The following is a 19,122-nucleotide window of genomic DNA, read 5'->3' on the forward strand; positions in this document are numbered from 1 at the left end:
CCTCATAGCCCTTGTTAGAACCGCCGCCCCCAAAATCCCTACGAAATAGGTAAAGTGGTGGAAGCAAAGGATGGGGGGATGAGCAAAGTGCCAGGCTTGGAGGGGGAGTATCCCTGCCCCACCCCACCAGGCCCAGGCCCAGGCTTGAAACTAAATTTTGAATTATGTGGGAGGTAGGAAGGGCAATCAAGACAGTTAAAAAAAAACAAAAAAAAACTAACACCTTCAGCCTACAGTTAGGCACTCAAAAGCCCCACTCGAGCCAGGGCATCACTGTGCCCCTGAAATCCATCGAGGCTCTGAGTGAGTCTGCGCTCTCCATGGCCTGAACTGAGGGGCAAGCACTGCACAGTGCCGAGGCGCTGGGGCGGGTGAAATTTGCGAACTTTTGTACTCTTGTGTGCTGCTGTCGGCAAAGCAAAAATAATGAAAGTTTGTGATATGTTTGTAAATGATTTCGAATGACCCCTCGCCCTGCCCTTCACCATTAGCGCGCCGGCCTCAGCCCAAGGCGGCTCGGTGCCTGTGAGCAGCGCCTGCCTCGGGGTCTGCAGCAGCAGCGGAACGGACAGGCCAGCCCGGATCAGGGCCCATGAAGGTAAATGCGCGACTTCTTGGAGAAGTAGCTTTGGCGGACAACCTGGCTTGGTCGGGCAGTAGGAAAAGGAGTGGACAGAGGATATTCCCCTCTCGCTTCTTTTTCTTCTGCCGCTGAGGGCATTTGTTCCTTTCTGGAAAATACCACTTGATAAGGAGGGGGGTTATTGGGATCCTGGTGGGGGAGGGTGGTTAATAAAGCCGCCATCCTTTGGATGGATTTTCTTTCTTTCTTTCCTTCCTTCCTTCCTTCCTTCCTTCCTTCCTTCCTTCCTTCCTTCCTTCCTTCCTTCCTTCCTTCCTTCCTTCCTTCCTTTCTTTTTCTTTCTTTCTTTCTTTCCTTTCGAGGAATATTCTGGTTGCTCGCCTGCTTGGTAACCCTGACCCTGGCAGAAGAATGACGGAACTCATTGCTTCAAATTGTCGCCAAGCGCATTAGGCTACCTGAACTGTCTCAGAAAGTGCGGGTGGCTGCGTCGAACGGTGGTGGCTCAGAGGAAGAGGCTGGGGCCGGCAGCAGCCTAGGTACCTCACTCTGGGTGGGACCCAGAGGTTGTAACGTTGTCTATATATACCCTGTAGAACCGAATTTGTGTGGTATCCATATAGTCACAGATTCGATTCTAGGGGAATATATGGTCGATGCAAAAACTTCACGTTTCTTCGGAATAGCCAGAGACCGAAGTGCGAAATGGAGACTAGAAGCAGCCGGCGCTGGTCAGCCGCCTCTTTCTGTTTCATTACCTTGGACTCCAGGAGGATCAGCTCCGCCTGGTGACATAGAGCAGCTTTTCCTCTCCAGAAGCTCCTCACCTTTAAACAGAGTATCCTCTGGGTGCTGAAAAGAAAGAAAGAAAGAGAGAGAGAGGGAAAGAGAGAATGCAAGCCTAATTGGTTGCATGGATGCAGGGCCAAAGGGCTCGGTTTTGGGGTACTAGGGAGTGAGGTGTAAGGCCAGTTTGCCCAGTCCCAGCTCTGCCCTCCAGGAACATGAGGTGCAAAGGTACCCAAATGGGGGCTTGCTTGTATTTGGGGCCTGTGGGAAGAAAGCAAGCTTCGAAGAAGCCCAGTGGGGAGCTCTAGGGTGCATTTTGACAAGGTGGGGGTGCCCTTGCCACCATCCCAGCCCACCCCCAGCTACATGGGCAAGGGCAGCGAGGGTCCCCTGCTATTTTGGCAAGGCCCAGTTTTGGCTGGGAACCCCCGGGCCTGGGCACTGGTAGAAAGCATGGCGGTTACTCATTGCCTAATTTGATTCAAGCTGGCCAGATTCTGGTAACTTTTGGGTGACCCTGATGAAGACAAAGCCAGGACGGCGGCCTTTGTATGGCAGAATCCCTGCTCCCGCCGGCTGCAGGCAGGGCGGGCAGGCAGGAACCCTCCCTGCCTGGGGCACTCTGCCCAACTCAGAGGCGACTTCGCCCAGCCACCTTTCATTGCTCTGTACCCTAATAGGAGGATTCATTCTCCCTTGAGCTGTGCCTACTTGGTGTGGGTGGGGGGGTTGCATTCAGCTGGGGGTGAGTGGAAGGGGCACGGAAGGTTGGCAAAATCAGTGGCAGACAAAAGCTGGGATTACCTGAGGGGAATGGGGTGCTGGGGACTGGAACTACATTAGTATCTGGCAGGGGCTCTCAAATGTGCCATAGCAAGCTACTTGATTACACGTATGTTATTTAGTTAAATTTGTGAAAATTATGAGATGCTCACCAACCCGGTGATAAACTTGCTCCCTCGCCATTGGCTGGCCTGGTCACATGGCTGCCCAACTTTATTCAGTTGACAGCAAGTAGGAGGGCCCTATGGAAGGAGAAAAAAAGACAACACAGAAAAATTAGTATTTTCTACCTTCTGAAATTAATGGTCATGAGTTCGTATATGGTGAACTCCAAGTATGTGGACCCCAAGTTCCCTCCGTGCGAGGAGTATTTGCAAGGCGGCTACCTAGGCGAGCAGGGCGCCGACTACTACGGCGGCGGCGCGCAGGGCGCAGACTTCCAGCCCCCGGGGCTCTACCCACGGCCCGACTTCGGTGAGCAGCCTTTCGGAGGCGGCGGCCCCGGGCCTGGCTCGGCGCTGCCTGCGCGGGGTCACGGACAAGAGCCAGGCGGCCCCGGCGGTCACTACGCCGCCCCAGGAGAGCCTTGCCCAGCGCCCCCGGCGCCTCCGCCGGCGCCCCTGCCTGGCGCCCGGGCCTGCAGTCAGTCCGACCCCAAGCAGCCGCCCCCCGGGACAGCACTCAAGCAGCCAGCCGTGGTCTACCCCTGGATGAAGAAGGTGCACGTGAATTCGGGTAAGGCTAGTGTCCAGTAACCTTTCTGTCCACATCCCAGCCCGTTAGCCTGGGTCCCCTGGAAGGGGGTGCGAGTAGGTGGGGGCGTGTGGAGCTTCCATGGGCGCCGCAATTACTCTCCCCATAAATTTTTATAGCTGAGGGAGCAGGTCAGGACCATGTGGCTGGCTGCTCGGCTGTGGGCGCAAAAGGGGGTGGGGATGGGGGTGGGGTGGGGGAGGACTCCATTTTCAGAGCAAAGGGAAGGCTGTGGAAGAGCGGGGGATTTCCAAAATGCTTGAGGGTTCCGGACCTGGTGGCGGGCCCAGAAGAAGGAGCACATTTGGGGATCCCGCAAGCCTGGGGTATGTGGGTGTGTTTGAGGAGGTGGGTGGGAGTGAGCGTGTGCGCCGGGGAGAGGGCGGGAGGGAGGAAGCAAGCGAGCTTGGGAGCGGCGGGGAGGGCCGCGGGCCTCGGGGCGCGCCAGGAAGTGAGCGGCGGAGGCGAGGGGCCTAACTAGTGGCCGGGCGCTGACCTGCCTTTCCTGTCTGTTTTGTCTCGCAGTGAACCCCAACTACACCGGTGGGGAACCCAAGCGGTCCCGAACGGCCTACACCCGGCAGCAAGTCCTAGAACTGGAAAAAGAATTTCATTTTAACAGGTATCTGACAAGGCGCCGTCGGATTGAAATCGCTCATACCCTGTGTCTGTCGGAGCGCCAGATCAAGATCTGGTTCCAGAACCGGAGGATGAAGTGGAAAAAAGATCATAAGCTGCCCAACACCAAAGGCAGGTCATCGTCCTCATCTTCCTCCTCATCTTGCTCCTCCTCAGTCGCCCCCAGCCAGCATTTACAACCGATGGCCAAAGACCACCATACGGACCTGACGACCTTATAGAAGTGGGGACCCTGGGCCCATCTCTCCCTGCGCACCAGGCTGAGCCGAAGCTGCGGGGGCAGGCCGGGCCTGCTGTCACCTCGCTGGGCTCTAAGGTACTGTGGGGTGGACCTGGGACAAGCAGGCCGCCCTCGGACTAGGTTAGCATCCTGCCCGAGGGCAGCCCCCTCCCTAGAGCGGGATGGGGATGGGAGGGGGGGCGGGATTCTCTCTCTAAGTATATTATATGGCAGGAGCTACTGAGAACATAAAATCTTGGCGAGTCATTAAACTCATGAAAATCACCGCTCATGGATTTTGAATTTGCAAATGAAGGTTGGATGCTTTATCCCACTGTGAGTTTGGACATTCTCCCCCACTCCACCCCTCCAGGGCGCTTTGTGGCTTAATAATGTGGGGGAGTTGAGGCAGAAGGTTGGCCACCCCTGTGCTAGGTGCTTTCAGTGGAAGCCAGAGAGCTGGGTCAGGATTTCTGAACTTTCTGGGTTGTCTATGGAATTTCGTGTGATTAAAAAATATATATTTTGCTCCCAGTGGCCCCATGTCCAAAGAAATGGGTCTAAGAAGGAAGTAAAAAAGGGTTATTTTATGCTTAGATATTTACTTAAGTATTTATTTGTTGGGAAATGTGGTACAGAAATAACTGACACCTTCATGCCAAAAATCTTAAAAAGGTGAAAGGGGCTGAACTTCAGGGAGCAGAATCAGAGATATGTGCACTTACTTCTGAATTCCACCCCTCCCCACTCTCTGGAAATGTGTGTAGGGGGCCCTTTACCCTTCCAGAAGGAAGCAAAGGATTCACTCAAAGTTGCATTCTTGAAAATATATTTCCATATGTGTTTTTTTCAGCACTGTGCTTACAACCAGTTCTGGGTGATTAAAGGAAAGGGAAAAAAACCAACAAATGGTCCAACATTTTCCTTCTGGGGAAAGAAAACAAAACCTCTATGCACTGGGTCGTTAGATAATGACTGAATTTTCTGTTCCAACTGGATTCCAAATGCCCTAAATACCCTCACATAGCAGTGTTTTACAGGAATTAGTGTATGGCCTGTGTAGGGGAGGGGCTGTGCAGTGGGGAGAAAGTGGGAAGGTAAGGAACTCTTGCTTTAAGAAGGAAAAAAAAAAAAAAAAAACCCTAATTGAATCTAGAAGTCCACAAAAGTTAGCCTTAGAGTTTTTTTTTCCCCCTGAAGTTTTAATTTTTAAAAAACCAAATTTAAGGAAGTTTTCCTCAGCTCATTAGTTAGAAGCAGAATTTGTAAAAGTATAAAAGTTTTCAAGCACTCGTCTTTGCCTTGAGAATAGTGGTTTTTTAAAGAATCACTCTCAACAGGGGAGATGTCCTCTAGTCGTTTTTCTTCTGCCTCTCCTGGGAAGGGTTCAAAGTTCATTTTTCTAAAATGCTGACCCTCAAGCATATGGAGGAAAAAGTCAAAGTTAATGGCCAGAGTTCATATACTCAGATGAAACCAGTCTTCCCAAGGCCTCAGGCTCCAAAAAAGGTTGTAGCTATCAAAAAGTGACCAAAGTGGGAAAGGGAGAAAGGATAAGCTTAAAACTTAATTTTAAGATCCAGAAGGGGGGTATTTTTTTCAGTACTTCAAAAACACTTTAGAAAGTTTCTGTGGTAATTTAAAAAATATATTTAAGTGGGAGGGAAAAAAGAGTTTCTCTGTAGGCGTGTTCTTTGGCTGTGTCTCCTGAGAGCTGAGGGCAGGTATTCACTGCAGTCCCTAGGCTGAAATTCCGCTTCTCTAAAGTGTCTTCCAAGCCTTGGTCTTTTGTATTAGACCCTGGGGACTGGTCTTTGTTCCTCCTTGGGGTGAGCCTGGCTCTCAGACTTGCACATGGCAATACTTGAATATCACCACGTCGGGATATTAAAGATGGATACTCGTGCATTATTCACATCATTGTTTCTATGACAAAAAGCACAGAGTTCATACATAGTCAAGACGTCTTTTTTCTGACGCCCTCACGTTGAGAAGCTGAAAAGGTATTTTACTGAAGTTCGGGTAAATTACAGAATCAGGTTCATCCAGAGGACAAATTTTCTATTTGATTAGCTGTATTTCAGCCGGGAGGACTGACCTCTAAACCCTTAACCTTTTGGACTCTAACTACCCTTCTCTTCTTTTTTCCTCTCTAACATGGAGAGCAGTCTTTGGATGTACCATTTGAAAGGAGCCGCTATCCTTAGGCAAGTTGGAAAGTTGCTAAGCTTCTTTCCTAAAACCCAAATCTGTCTATACATTGAACCTTCTCCTTGGGAAGGGGGAAAAGGTATATATTTTCACAACATCCAATTACATATATATAATAGAGATTTGTTGTATAGATTTTCCCCCACCTCAGAAGTTCAGGTTACTCACCCCCAGCTTCATACCAAATACCACACAGGCTTAACTGACTGCATCCCTGCCCCAGAGGAAAGCCAAGAAACATGTTTTCATGAGGAAAACCCAAGCTCCTTCTCAAACATAGCCCCACTACTTTGGAAAGTAACTTAATCAGAGAAACAACTTCTTTGTTTATAAGTCTCAGCTCTCCTTCTCAGCTTGGAGGGATTCTTTTGAAATGTTAATGGAGCCTGGATGGCCCAGAGTGCAGCCCCCAACCCTGAGGTCCCAGTCAGACCCCAGCATCCATTTGGGCCCACAGGAGTGGGCCAGGGAAGGGATAGGGACCTGCAACCACTTAGGGCAGGGAAGGAAATGGGTTTCCATCTGAGAACGTGCTTTGGAGAAAGCTAGGTGTGGAAAGGCTCCAATGCCCATTTGCTATTATTTGTTTCCAGTTTGTTCCTTTAAATATGAGCCAGAAGTGTTTGTGTTGGTGTTTTAAAAACAAAAACAAAAACCGTGTTGGGATCCTGACTGGGGGAGGGGGAGAGTGAAGTGTTTGCTGAGGACGTTGCTCCTCTGACTCCCATCTCACTTTGTCCATCGCAGCCTTTTGTTGGGAGATGACATTGTCAGTCAGCCCATGATGTCTGTTCACACGAGATGCTTTTTTAATAGAATTGACCAATGTTTTGCTGCCACTGATTAAAGTATTATTTATACTAATTGTTGCTTGTAGTTTTGATGTAATTCATTGATCTATATTTAAAATAATAAAAGGTGTAGCAAAATCTCCCTCCTGTTTGGTGCCTTAACAGAAGTATTCATTCTTTGTTAAGTCTTCTAAAAGCTAACATTTAACATAAACAAGTTATTATTTTCTGCAATAAATTAGGCACCATTTTTGGGGGGGGGGTGCCTAAAGTGTGAAGGTTAAACCATGTAAGGCTTAGCAATTCTATTATTACCCCCTCCTTAATTTACACACACTCTCAATTGGCCACCATATTTTGTGAGCATTGGGAAGCCTAGGGTTGAATTCAGGGGACAGAGTGTTGGGTGTTAATTTTTTGAAGAAAAAGTAATTGCCCAGGTTAATAGGGGGATCCAGGTTGGCATTCTGCTGGGCCTGGGCCAGCCCCCAGACCTTTTTGGTCTGGAAGCCCTCAGAGGAAGTCTTTGGGAAGTGGTGGATGAGACACCTTACTGGTCCCCCACCCCTAATGCAGGGAGAGCGTGCTGGGTTCTGGGCCGAGCTGAGGCTCCTGGGTGGCTGCTCTGACCTGACCCCCGGGCCTCCACTCTTGGGCTTCTACTTTTCCAGTACCGCTCAGCTCCTGTGGGGACTCCAGCACCTGACCCTCCTTCTTCCGCGCCCCCTCCACCCCTCAGGCAACAATAAACACTCCCCACTATAAAAAGTGCCCTGCACTACATTTACCGCAAGGGCTTCTTTACATCTTGGCCTCGCCTTGAAGAAGGGGCCAAGACAGGAGTCCCAAAATAGATGGGGGTGCTTGTTCCAGACAGGAAATGAGCAGAATGTATAAAATCAGACATGTGTCCTTAATATATGGAAGGGCTCGCCCCAGACGCGTGGACATGTGTATTTATAAGCGCGCAGGCAGAAGTTTAAATATTCAGACACATTTTATGATTATCCTCTGCCCGTCTTCTGGTTAATGGCTCCTCCCGTGCCCACCAATACATCAATACCGTTGTGTGTATTGAATCGCGTGCAGGGATGAGGAGGAAGCGAGTCCATAGCAGAGCCCGCTGAGTATACAGTACAGTAAATCGGGACCCTCGGCAGACTGCGCTTCCCGCCCGCCTGCCCGCCATGTTGGGGAGCCCTCCCTGCCCCCCGCGCCGGGCTGGGCGGCCGGGGCTCGCTGGCAGCCGGGGGAGGGCCTTTCATAACCCGGAGAATTTTTTAAGTGCGAGGAAGATGATAAGAATAGATTTCTACAAGTCCCGACCACGTGATTGGCGAAATAATTAATTCAGCACGTCCCTTAAGAAACACGGAGTCGTCATTAATCTGCCACGCAAAGGGCTCTCTCCGACTTGGAAAGTGCAGGGATCCCAAGAATATCACCCGCCCAGGGGGGCCGCGCGGTGCCCCCGGCCCTCCACCCCCGGCTCCCGGCGGGGGCGGGAGCGCGGCCGCAGGTAAATATTTTGGCAACTTTTATTTCATCAGATTTAAATCCTTAATGAACTTAGCTGTCACGGCCGCTGACAAATAGTTCCCTTTGCTTCCTGATTTGGAACTGCGCGCCGGCGAGAAGTTGTTAGTGGCTTGGATGGTGACCTTTGGTTCAGCAAAGCTTTGCACTTATGAAAAATTACTGAGAGCGGCCGAGTGTGTGTGTGTGAGTGTGCGTGCGTCCGCGCGCGCGCTTGTGTGTGTGAGAGAGGGAGAGACAGAGACAGAGATAGGGAGAGGGTGTGTGCGCGAGGCGCTAGGGTGCCAGGGGGCGACGGGTGAGGGGCGAGGTGCACGCGGGCTGCTCCAAGACAACAGGAGTTGTAAAAAACCGGCCCGGCTGGGGGACGCGCCTGGCGCACGCGGGCCGAGGTTGCCCGGTCGCCTGTGTCTACCGGGAACAATGGTCGCTGTCACGGCATCTGCCGCCTATTCTTAAACCGGTGAGAAAAGGCCCTGGCCCTCTTTTCAAGCGAGGGTCGTAAATTTTTCTTTGCGTCATAATAGAAGGCTATAAAATCGAGTTGAAATTTTACCCCAGGCAGGTTTTAACCAACAGATAATGATTTCCGAGTTGCTTCTCCCCCGCTCCTCTCTCCCCACCCAAGTTCTGCTGCCTCTGTCACCCCAGCGAGTTTCTTCTTCTTTCCCCTTTATTTTTGTGTTTGTATTTTTTATTTCTATTTTGGAAGAGCTAAAATAAACGCGAGGAGAAGTCCCTGCAGCCCGAGTGGCAGACCCCGGGGCGACGGGAAGCCGGGGGAAAGGAGGATGGGGGAGAGGCCAGTGCGGGCTGCAGAAGGCTGTTTCTCTGCTCGCTCCCGTTTCTGCCTTTTTTCACCGGCACTCCAAGAAAACTGGGTGTCCTAAGAGCCACTCCGCTCCGTTCCACCCCATCCCCAGCTTGCCAGGGTCGTGGGTTGGGGCAGTAGCGGGCATTCTTTTCTTCCAGCTTGCAGCTCCGACCCGGGCGCCTCTTCATTCGCCTCCTTCCCTCTTGTTGCTGTGAGATGCCTCCATTGGCTTTCAGAATGATTTCAGCGAGCAGGGGCTGGCTGCGCGTGGTGGTTGTTTTGGGATTATGTGTGCGTGTGTATGTGTGTTTTCATTTCTTTTTTGGCGTGTGTATATTTCCCCGTCAGGACAGAAACAAAGTTTCCCCCGTTATGAATTATACATTCAAACAATAACACATTAATTCAATTATTCAAAGATGACAAATGTTTATGTGCTTTGCGAGTGACTCGGGCGCAGATTCCGGGCGCTTTCTCTGAGCTGCTTGCATTTTTCTCAATGAGAATCGTCTCCCCTCCCACCCCCACCCACTCCAACCCACTCCAACTCACCTAGATATCCCCTTGTAGGCCCAGAGAGGAACCCACAAAAAGCTTCCCCAGCCCTGCTGGCAGCCCGGCAGCCAACAGCCTCCCAAGGCCCCGGCTTGGCGGGCACCGGCCCGGGCTATTTTATCAGTGTGACAATTGCCCGGGTTGGTGTGATAAATCATCGTAAGTATTCCTGAAAGGGTGCGAGACTGTTGGGGGCCGGGCGAGGACTGTAAATCTTTCCGGTTTATTGCTCTATGAACATATGCTCCGATTGAAGAAGGCTTAGATCCTTTCCCGGAGACAAATTCCCGCAAAGCAGCCCCCCTCTTTGGCTGGGGATTAACACTTGCTGCTGGGCGTTGGCTCGGCCTCTGGCAAGAGGCTAGGGGGCGGGGTCCTCCGGGTGGGGGTGGGCTGGGGTCACCCACGATCCGGCTTTGAGAGACGCCCCGAGTGGGCCTCTGGCCAGGCCCGGCCAGGTGAACAAAAGGATGGGCTCGTAGAAGGTTCTGGGGGCTCAGGCCTCCGGGACATTCCTGCGCCTCTGGAGTGGGGATGCGGTGGACCTTACCCACTCCTCTGGGGCTCTTCTATGGCTGCTGGGCGCTTTCACTGGTCTCAGACCCTGCCATCAGCAACAGAGCATTTCACTGTGCCTGATGCCGCTGAGCAGAGCTGGCAACGAAACCAAAACTTCGGGGATAGGGTGGAGAGGAGGGTCTTGGGCGCTCATTACAGGCCAGGAGGTCGCTGCTGGCCCTGGCACGCTTAATTCTTTTTTCCCACATTGCAGAATCATTCTTACCAGCCACTCGGAGAGTGGTGGGAATCTGTCTTGATTTAATATTTCTAAAATATAAGTTTCATTGTCCCCCAGGTTAGCCCAGCCAGGACTCACTCCGCAGTCCTCCTCGCCTTCCTGGAGGCGCCGCAGGAAGCGGGAAGTCGCGGCTTGGCGGTCACTGGGCCTATGGGATCTGCGGGTCCTGCCCAGACCTGGAGTCGCACAGATCACGGCGGGCAGTGGCTCAACGCCTAGGCGGCTCCAGGCCTCGAAGGACCAGGTTGGGGTGCTCAGGGATCAGAGAGGGGAGGTCGCTCTGGGTCCGGGTCGCCTGCTACGCGCCTTTTCTGTCTCAGAAGTGGCGGTGACTCGGGTGCTGAGTCCGCGGAACGGCCACGGAATGGTGGTGGTGGCAGGGTTTTCTGAGGTGACTGGCCAGAGCTGAGAGCCGCGGCTTCCACCTTAGGGCCGGAGCGGGTCCTCGCCCTGGGAGGAGGAGAGCGGGACGTCGGCCTCCGCGGCGGGGAGGCCGCCTTGCCAGGGTGCATGCGGCTGCGGAGTTCTCCGCGGGCCCGGGAAGCTAGGGGGTACCCTCAGCCTCTGCTGCTCCACGGCAGTCTCCAGAGACGCTTCTAAGAGAGGCAGCTTCTAAAATTTCCAACTCCCGGACCAGTCTGGCGGAAGGCCCAGCCAGGGTCAGAGGTCGTTGTGGGGAGAGACTCACAACGTCCCTAACCCACTGAGAGCTGCCAGGCCAAGACTGAGTCGGCCCGGAGCTGCGAAAATGAGTTCTTTCCTTCCGCCCCACACCCATCCGCGTCTGCCCCAGGAATGGGGCCCAGGTCCCAAGCCTCCTGCGCCCTTCCTTCCAGCCCTCAGGCCTGGCTGCGCTCCGGGGCTGGGTGGAGTGAAAGTTTCAGCCTCAATCAGTACAAGCTTCCCTCGGGGTCACGTGAACAAATATGCTTGCATTTGAAGGCAGCGTCTGTATTTCCCGACTATGAGGGGGTTTCCGGGGCTCTCTCCAAATCCAGAAACGACCACGTTCCGCAAGCAAAACAAATCCCAAGCTCTGGGGGGCCCGGGAGGGCTGGGCAGAAACCCAGGAGTGGGTGGGGGCGCGGGTGGCTGCCGCTCTGGGCCCGAGAGCGGACGGGCGGGCGGGTGGACCGACGGGCGCGCAGCGCAGGCGAAGCCAGCTCGGGGACTACGAACTCGTTCCTCCTGCGTTTATTGGTAGTTGAACCTCAGTCTGGTTCCGTTCTACCGGGAATTCCGTGTGCTCGAGTATATGGCCGTGTCTGCGAGCGCGCAAGACCAGGGTTGGGACAGTGTTGTCTGCAGACAAAGGGGGAAGGCTAGCTCTGCCCCCCACTGGCGCCCACTCTGAGGCCGAGGACACCAGGTTTATGATAAATTGGGATCCAGGTAAGCAATTGCATGACAAAATGGAAATCTTTGGGCACGGGGCTGCTTGCCGGCCTGAGCGGGATACTAAATATGATTTATTTTGTGTAATCTGTGATCTTGATTATTGCCAATTGGTGAGGCAGCCCGCGTAGACCTAGATACACTGCTACATATACATCGAGGACGGTGATTAATCGTAACAAGGCGCGCTTTGTGGGGACGTTCCCGCCTACCAAAGGATTAGGAGGACACTACCTTGCCAGGCTTGGAGGGTGGCCGGCAGCATTGGGGGTGGTAGTAGCAGTTTAAGGAGGGGATCTGGTGAGGGGATTGAGTGCTGGAGGAAATATTTGGGGGCTAAATGTGCACTTAGGAGAATGGGCTGAAAAAGAAATTAAAACTTTTTTACACTGTTACTGCCAAAGTAAGATGGAGCGTCATATTAATTCTGTGTCTTGAGCTGCCGGGCTGGGTGCAGGCGGGTTGATTTATATGTATTTAAAATAAACTCGGTGGGCAGCCAGCTCCCTGCATTGTTGCGGTAGCAAGCTCCACACACAGCCTTTACCTCTTGCTGTTGGCTTATTTTTTTCTTGGGAGATTAAAATGCTATTGAGCTTTTCCTCCCAAAATTTGAAAGAACCCCCAAACTACCCAGAAGAATTTGGGAGGTTCCTCCACATTTCCCTTTACCAATCTAGGCTTTTGATTGCCATAGTGGCAGAGAAAATGTTTAGTGTTTCTAGGTCTTTCTCCCCAAAGAACCCTGAATGAAAGCTAAATCATATATTGGTTCACGAATCCCATCTCTTCTTTTGTTTACTTGCTCCCTGTGGCTACTGGCTGGGAGAGGAGAAGACAACCCATCCCGGGTCTTTCCGGGCCAGGGATGGAGTGAGCAGCTCCATGAGCTCCAGTGAGTGGTTCCATGCTAGTGGTAATGCCACTGGGCCAGACCCAACCGGACCTCTATGGGGAAGGAACCTCAAAAGCAAGGAGCATTCCCTTAGCTTAGGTTGGGACAGGCCCTAGCAGGAGAGAAACCGACTTCCAGGGGCTTCGCCATCATAAGAGAGCAGTAAAGTTGTTTTGTCAATCGCCTGCGCTTGGCTTCATCAGAACTTAAAGTCGCTGGACATTTTTCTTTGCTAGCTGCCTTGAAGCTGCACGCCTGCCAGCTTAGTCAGCTGAATCCAATTACCGCGAGTAGCATTTCATTTGGCCCCATGGAGCATTCACTTATAACTTCCCCCGAAAATTTCAATAATCCCTACCAAGGCTCCACGCTGGCCCTATCCTAAAGAGTTTTCCTAGGGTGCTGCTGAGGGATGAGGTGTAGGGTTGGGGCTGCCTGGACTCAGCTCTTCCTTGACAGCTCGCGGACACAGCTCCTTCCGGCTCTTCCCGTTTTTGGCTCCAGAAAGGGCACCAGTGCTGGTGGTCCAAAGCCAGCCCGGTTAAGGCTGAGAATCTGGGCAAACAAGGAGCCAAAGTTGGACCCGCGTGGGATGGTGGGTGGGCAGGGTAGGAAGCGTGGGAGAAGGTGCTGAAGGCTTTTCTAGTGGTCCAACTTTGGTCAACTTGGGGTCCTCTTTCCTTTCTTCTTCCCAAGCCTCTTACGCCAAGAGCTCAAAGCGCACCGCGCACCCCGGAACCCCCAGGCGCAAACTTACCCTGTTCCTCCGCGGCTGGAAAAAGAAAAATCTAGCTAGAGGCATAAGGGGGTGGCGGCCCCAGGTGACCTCCCAACTTAGCTCTTCTTTTGAGGGGATGCCCTACTTCTAAATAACTCTTTTTTAAAAATAAATAAATAAAAAATAATCAAGCGGCAAAGTTGACGTCCGCCCACGTGAATGTATTATATAAAGCAGCTACAGGACCAGCTAGCTTGAGAGCCCTGGTACCTCGCGCCTCCACCGCACCACCCTCAGGGCCCGGCCCAGCCAGGAGCGCTTGGGGGAGGGGGGCGGGCAAGTTGGCGTTTCCCCCTGGGTCCGGGCCGGCTGGGAAGCTGAAGCCGCAGCGCGAAGTTAGGAGCCCTACCGGGCTGGGATCTCTTCGAGGCGCTTCTCTTGGGTGTTCATTAAGGGGTGAGTTATTGCGGTGCGAGCCAAAGGTCACTTCAAAGGCTTATGGCTGCGCGCTCTAGTCTTTAGAAGCGCCGGGAACGCTTTGTGTGAGGCTTTCCCGGGTGTAGTTTAGTGCTCGCAAACTACTGAGTCGACAAATTGCACAGGGCAGATGCAAGAGGGGGACTCTGTCTCTCTCCTTTCACGTGACGGGGGTGGGCACCCGCTGAGCGGTGACAGTGGTGGGAGAGCTTGGTCTGTGGCTTTGGGTAGGGGTGGAAAGGATGTTTGTTTCTTAGGCGATTTGCAGTCTGATCCTGACCCAGAAGTGGGCAGCCCAGGGCCAAGAGTGTTGTGGATACTTACCGGAATGAATAAACTCAGGGAAAGCATCTGAGATATTTAGTGTATAAATCAGGAACTAGCGCCCAGGTCCTCTTCACTGAGGCTCTGTAGAGCAGCCCCTGACCAAGATCCAACCAGGCCTATTTACCTTCCTTTCCTGGTGCCCTTTTCTGCAGCCTCCCCTGCCAAACCCCCACCTTAATTCTGCACAGTCTCCCTCTTCTGCCCCTAGGAGAGTGTTTGGCTTCCGGGATTGGGACCTGGAGGAGCATTTAGAATTTGGTGGGGGCAGGAGGAGAGCAGATTGGCTTCCCTGCACCTCTGAGCCACCTGGCTAGAGGGTCTGGCGCTTCCCTTAGGTGCGGGCTCTCCCCTCCCCCATCCAGCCATGGATTTTGGCGTTAAAGGGGCCCTCGCTCCCCAGGAGCCAACTGAGTCTGTTTTCTGCTGGGGAGAAGGCGTCTGGATGGTCACGGGTACCATATACAATAGTCACATTGACTATGACATCCTTCAAGTGGGAAAAGCCCTTCAACATGTAAGTGTTTGTAAGCAAGAACCGGCTGCTACTGAGAATTTTCCATTTTGTTCCAGATTCGCCTCCACAGATATCAAAAGAAACCTGAAGAGCCTACAAAAAAAGAGATAAAGACAAAATTCAAGAAAACACACACATACATAATTGTGGTGAGTGGGCATCATTTAAAAAATAATTTCCAGTACATTTCCATCTGCAACTCAAGGTGGCCATCTCAAAATTCATACATCAAGACACAGAACAAAGGGCAGCTTTGAAGTGGGTCACTTCAGTATAAACTGCCACCCGTTACATGAAAACCGATCATTGGCCTTCAAATTTATGGCGCTTTAATGGGGCAAGCCCAGTGCCTTAAATACAGGGTGCATTACAGTATTGAGTTATCTGGGCTAAATAAGAGTGATTTAGAAGGCGCGTCCAGGGCTTCTTATAGAGCAAAAGAGGCTCAAGCTTAGAGATCGGGAGAACTTGGGCAGAACGTAAAGAAGTCCCCTTTCGAGCAAACCCGAAAACCAGTGGTTTCGAATCCCGAAGTAGCAAAGCCAACAGGAAAGGGAGAATCGTTGCTCGGTTCCAGTGAATTCGTGGGGATGCTCAGCAAAAGTCTTGGCCGCCAGAAAGAAATCCGTGGGCTTCTGACCCTGGTTTAGGCGAAACAGCGGGAGGCGCCGAGACCAGCTCGAGCACTAGCGGATTTTGAGAGAAACTGACCGCAACCTCCATCGCCTTCCCCATCTCTTTCAACTTGGATGAGCTGACTCTACCCGTCGGTGATTTACGACGATTGCAGCGCTAGTCACAGCCTGGCGCCCCCTCCCTTCCCAAGCCCCCTCAGCTTTTCCACTGCCACCGGCGTACAAGCAAGCGCCGAGCCGGCCTCCGCGAGTCGGACTAGCCTCCCGGCGTCCGAGGCCACGACGGGCAGCAGATTTTTGGTCCCCAGCGAGGCTGCGCGCGTTCGTCCCGCCTCCGACCGCCGAGCAGAGCTGCTATCAGAAGCAGGCGCCGGTCACTTTATATAATCCTGCTGCTCGCAGGGTGCAAGAGCGGGAAAAGTGAGGAGTAGGGAATTCTTTTGCTGCGCTGCCTCCTACGCGGAGCCTGCTTTCCACTTCTGAAAAGTGCCGGGCCTTGGGAAGTGTTTTTCTTTTCATTCCTTACTGAAGCGTTTACTGCCGCCGTGGTCGCAGTCATAAATTTTGCTACAAACCACAATGACAGGTGCATTGATATGCACCGTGAGAGCTCCAGCTGCTTAATAACCCCGTCCCCTGGTCGCTGTGAGCGCCTTTTATTTATTTGGTATCATATTAGGTATTGATCTCTAGTAGAATTAAGTGCGGTGAGCAAGTATCAGGGTTCGGCTGCTTTGGAGGCACAGCGGTTGCGGCGGGCCGGCAAGGCCCGGGAAGCGGGCGGTGGCCGCTCAGAGAATACCTTCCTTCCGGCAGGAGACCGTTTGGCCCTGTATGCCGGGCCTGCGGTTGGGCCTCCAAGCTGAGTTGGGCAACTTCCCAGCACCGCAAGAAAGGGCGAGCCAGACCTATTTGGCACCCCTTTCCCAGGAGGAGCAGGGGATGGTGCCGGCGGAGTTTGGAGAGGCTGCCCTGGCCAGTTCCCCGGGTTAGAGGGTGGAGGAGAGGAGGAGGGAGAGGAAAGGGCAGCTGAGGACTTGGAAGAAATGAGAAGCCCTGCTCGACCACCCCTCCCCCAACACTGGCTCATCTTCACCCCAAGGCATTTGGGTCTTGGAGCCCAAATGAGCAAAGGTACCAAAGGGCGAGAAAAGAAAGACTTTAAAAAAAGGGTGAGGGGGTGATCGAAAAGATGAGCCACTGAACAGTTGACCATTGTCCAAGTGATTTATGACCCGTTCCTGCTTTTTAGGTTCAAGCAGAGTTCACAAGGAGTAGGGATTTGTGAAAAGAAATAAGCCTTTTTACCAGTTTTGTAACTATATTCTCAGGTTTTGTTTTAAGAGGGATCACTTTTGGGAAGCTGCATTTTTGGGGGACTGCAAAGCCATTTCCAGTAAGGACAGCACCATCACTGGCTCTTGCTTTTGGGGAAATGGACATTAAGGTAGTGGATTGTCATTGAGTGGGAAATTTCTTGAGACAATGTAAACAGTTAGGAAAACAGACTCTGGTTTTTCAGGAAGATGCCCAATATTTGTACTTTTGAGGTCTGTACACAGAACTTTTTCTAGGAATATGCCATAGGGGCAAATATATATATAAAGCCATCTGTCCCAGAAGAACTGGTCAGTTCCTAAGTAAGCTATTTTAACATGACTGGTTCACCTATCTAGTTCAACTTTGTCAACTTGGGAGGCAGGAGGGTGGATGTTTTGCTTCCACAGTTGTAAATGGAATGACAGAGCAGCAGCAAGTTCTGGTGGTCTGAGTGTCCGATGTGACCATTAGGCCTCCAGAGGGTTAAGACTGAAAGCAGGATACCAGAAAAGCCTGAAACATAACCAAATCCAGAGTGCCTCTTTCTTCAGCAGGGGGCAAACATATGTAAGTATTAGTCACAGAATGAAGACTTAGCTGTCCATTTGATATCCAGTAGCTTTTAACAGAGAATGATATATAAAATTAATCAAAAGAAAGATTAAGTCCAGCTTTGTTAAGTAGATATCCTACCTACATACATTTAAGAACAATAATGGAAACAATTTCTACAACATAGTATCTTGGTATTAAGGGCCTGTTCCTCATCAAGACAAATGGCATACTCACTTATATTCTAAAACAAAACAAAACAAAAAGGGCAACAACACTACCTACCAAAGACTAATTGGAAGAATTTTAAAATTTGGGTTAGGCTCTTTGGTGAAGGTGGAGGGAAAACTAGTGAATCATTTTGGTACCTGTGGTCAAATCCATTAGGCCACATAAGCTGTCTAGATGATGTGGTCCATCACGATGACCAGGATGGAAGCCAGGGAGAGTTTCTAGGAAGGAAAGTTGCCTGAAAGACAGATCAAGAATTGAGACCAGGGAGCTGACCTATGAGTTTTCTTTATCAAACAGACAAAGGGATTGAATGGTATTAGTTATACTTTAACTCTTTAGGAGCCTTTCGGAAGAAGTGGGGAGGCAGGGAGAGAAGGGAAACCCCCATAAAGAAGGGAATACAAAAGGGGTAGGATTTTTCTTAGCTTTTTTTTCTTCTTCTAATTCTGGGTCCATTCATCATGTTATGAAAGGTTCTCTCATTGGTTGTGGTTTGGGTGGGAGGTGGGGTACAACAGATTATCCAGAGCAGATGTCAATAATATCTATTTATACAATAGATCCAAGGCAAAAATAATAAAGTTATAAAGCATTCTCCATTCACCCATGTTCCATGTATTTCAAATTCTAGATCTCTTTGCCCATTTCCAGTGGTATCTGTTTAAAAGTAGGGGAGGTCAAAAGTAAAAGGTCTAGAAAAATGTAAATGAAAGAGAAGAAACATTTTCTAGCCTCAAAATGAGTCTGGAAGTCTGCAAGTCCTCCTGTTGGCTTTTATCCCCTAGTTTTCTACATTGTAGATTTTACACTGCTGATTCATAGAGCTAACTCAGCTGATTTTCACCCTGTCATCGCTAAGTGGACTATCTGGACTTTCATGAAAGATGCTGTGATTTTGAAAGCAGGTGGGGGGGGGAGACACTTTTTTTTTTTTTTTTTTAAGTTCTGGCTGTTCTGAGCATGTTATAGGACTTTCATTTCCCATCAAAACCTTGTGCTGACCCAATGATTGACTGATTGATCCACTTATTAATTCACCTATTCAACAAGCATTTATTGCACTAACTACATGCAGGGCACTGTGCTGGATGTTAGGAATAGTAGACAAATGACACAGCCCCTGCCTGCAAGGAGCTTACAGTTTAGTGGGAGAATCAGCCAACAAAATGTCTAAGGCTATAAGTACTTTTCCACACAGAAGAAAGGCTAAATGGACAATCTTGAAGAAAGTAAATTGTATCTGGAGGTGGAGGGAAGCCCTTTCCCTCAGCTACAGTTGAGCTAAAAAGAAGGAAACTCTTCTTACATTTAGGAAAAATTCCTTCTGATTTTTCCAGAGGTTCAAGTAAGTTGAACTTCATAAAAATCTGCCAGGCACAGTGGCTCATGCCTGTAATTCCAGCACTTTGGGAGGCCAAGACGGGAGGATCACAAAAGCCCAGGAACTCAAGACCAGCCTGGGCAACATTGTAAGACCCTGTCTCTACAAAAAATAAAAAAAAAAAAAAAAAAAAAAACAACTAAGAGCCAGGAGTAGTGGCTCACACCTGTAATCCCAGCACTTAGGGAGGCCCAGGCAGGT

The 19,122-nt window shown here is 51.1% G+C and overlaps 1 protein-coding gene across 1 annotated transcript; it reads left to right on the forward strand.

The window, feature by feature from the left end:
- Positions 1–1,149: 1,149 nt before the first annotated feature.
- HOXD4 (homeobox D4) lies at positions 1,150–6,909 on the forward strand. Its single transcript, XM_054478093.2, has 2 exons — positions 1,150–2,890; positions 3,434–6,909. Exons 1-2 carry the CDS (start codon positions 2,458–2,460, stop codon positions 3,766–3,768), a joined length of 768 nt encoding a protein of 255 aa, XP_054334068.2. The 5' UTR covers positions 1,150–2,457; the 3' UTR covers positions 3,769–6,909.
- The last annotated feature ends 12,213 nt before the right edge of the window (positions 6,910–19,122 follow it).

Source organism: Pongo pygmaeus, chromosome 11 (assembly GCF_028885625.2).
Source record: "Pongo pygmaeus isolate AG05252 chromosome 11, NHGRI_mPonPyg2-v2.0_pri, whole genome shotgun sequence".
NCBI classification, from domain to species: domain Eukaryota; kingdom Metazoa; phylum Chordata; class Mammalia; order Primates; family Hominidae; genus Pongo; species Pongo pygmaeus.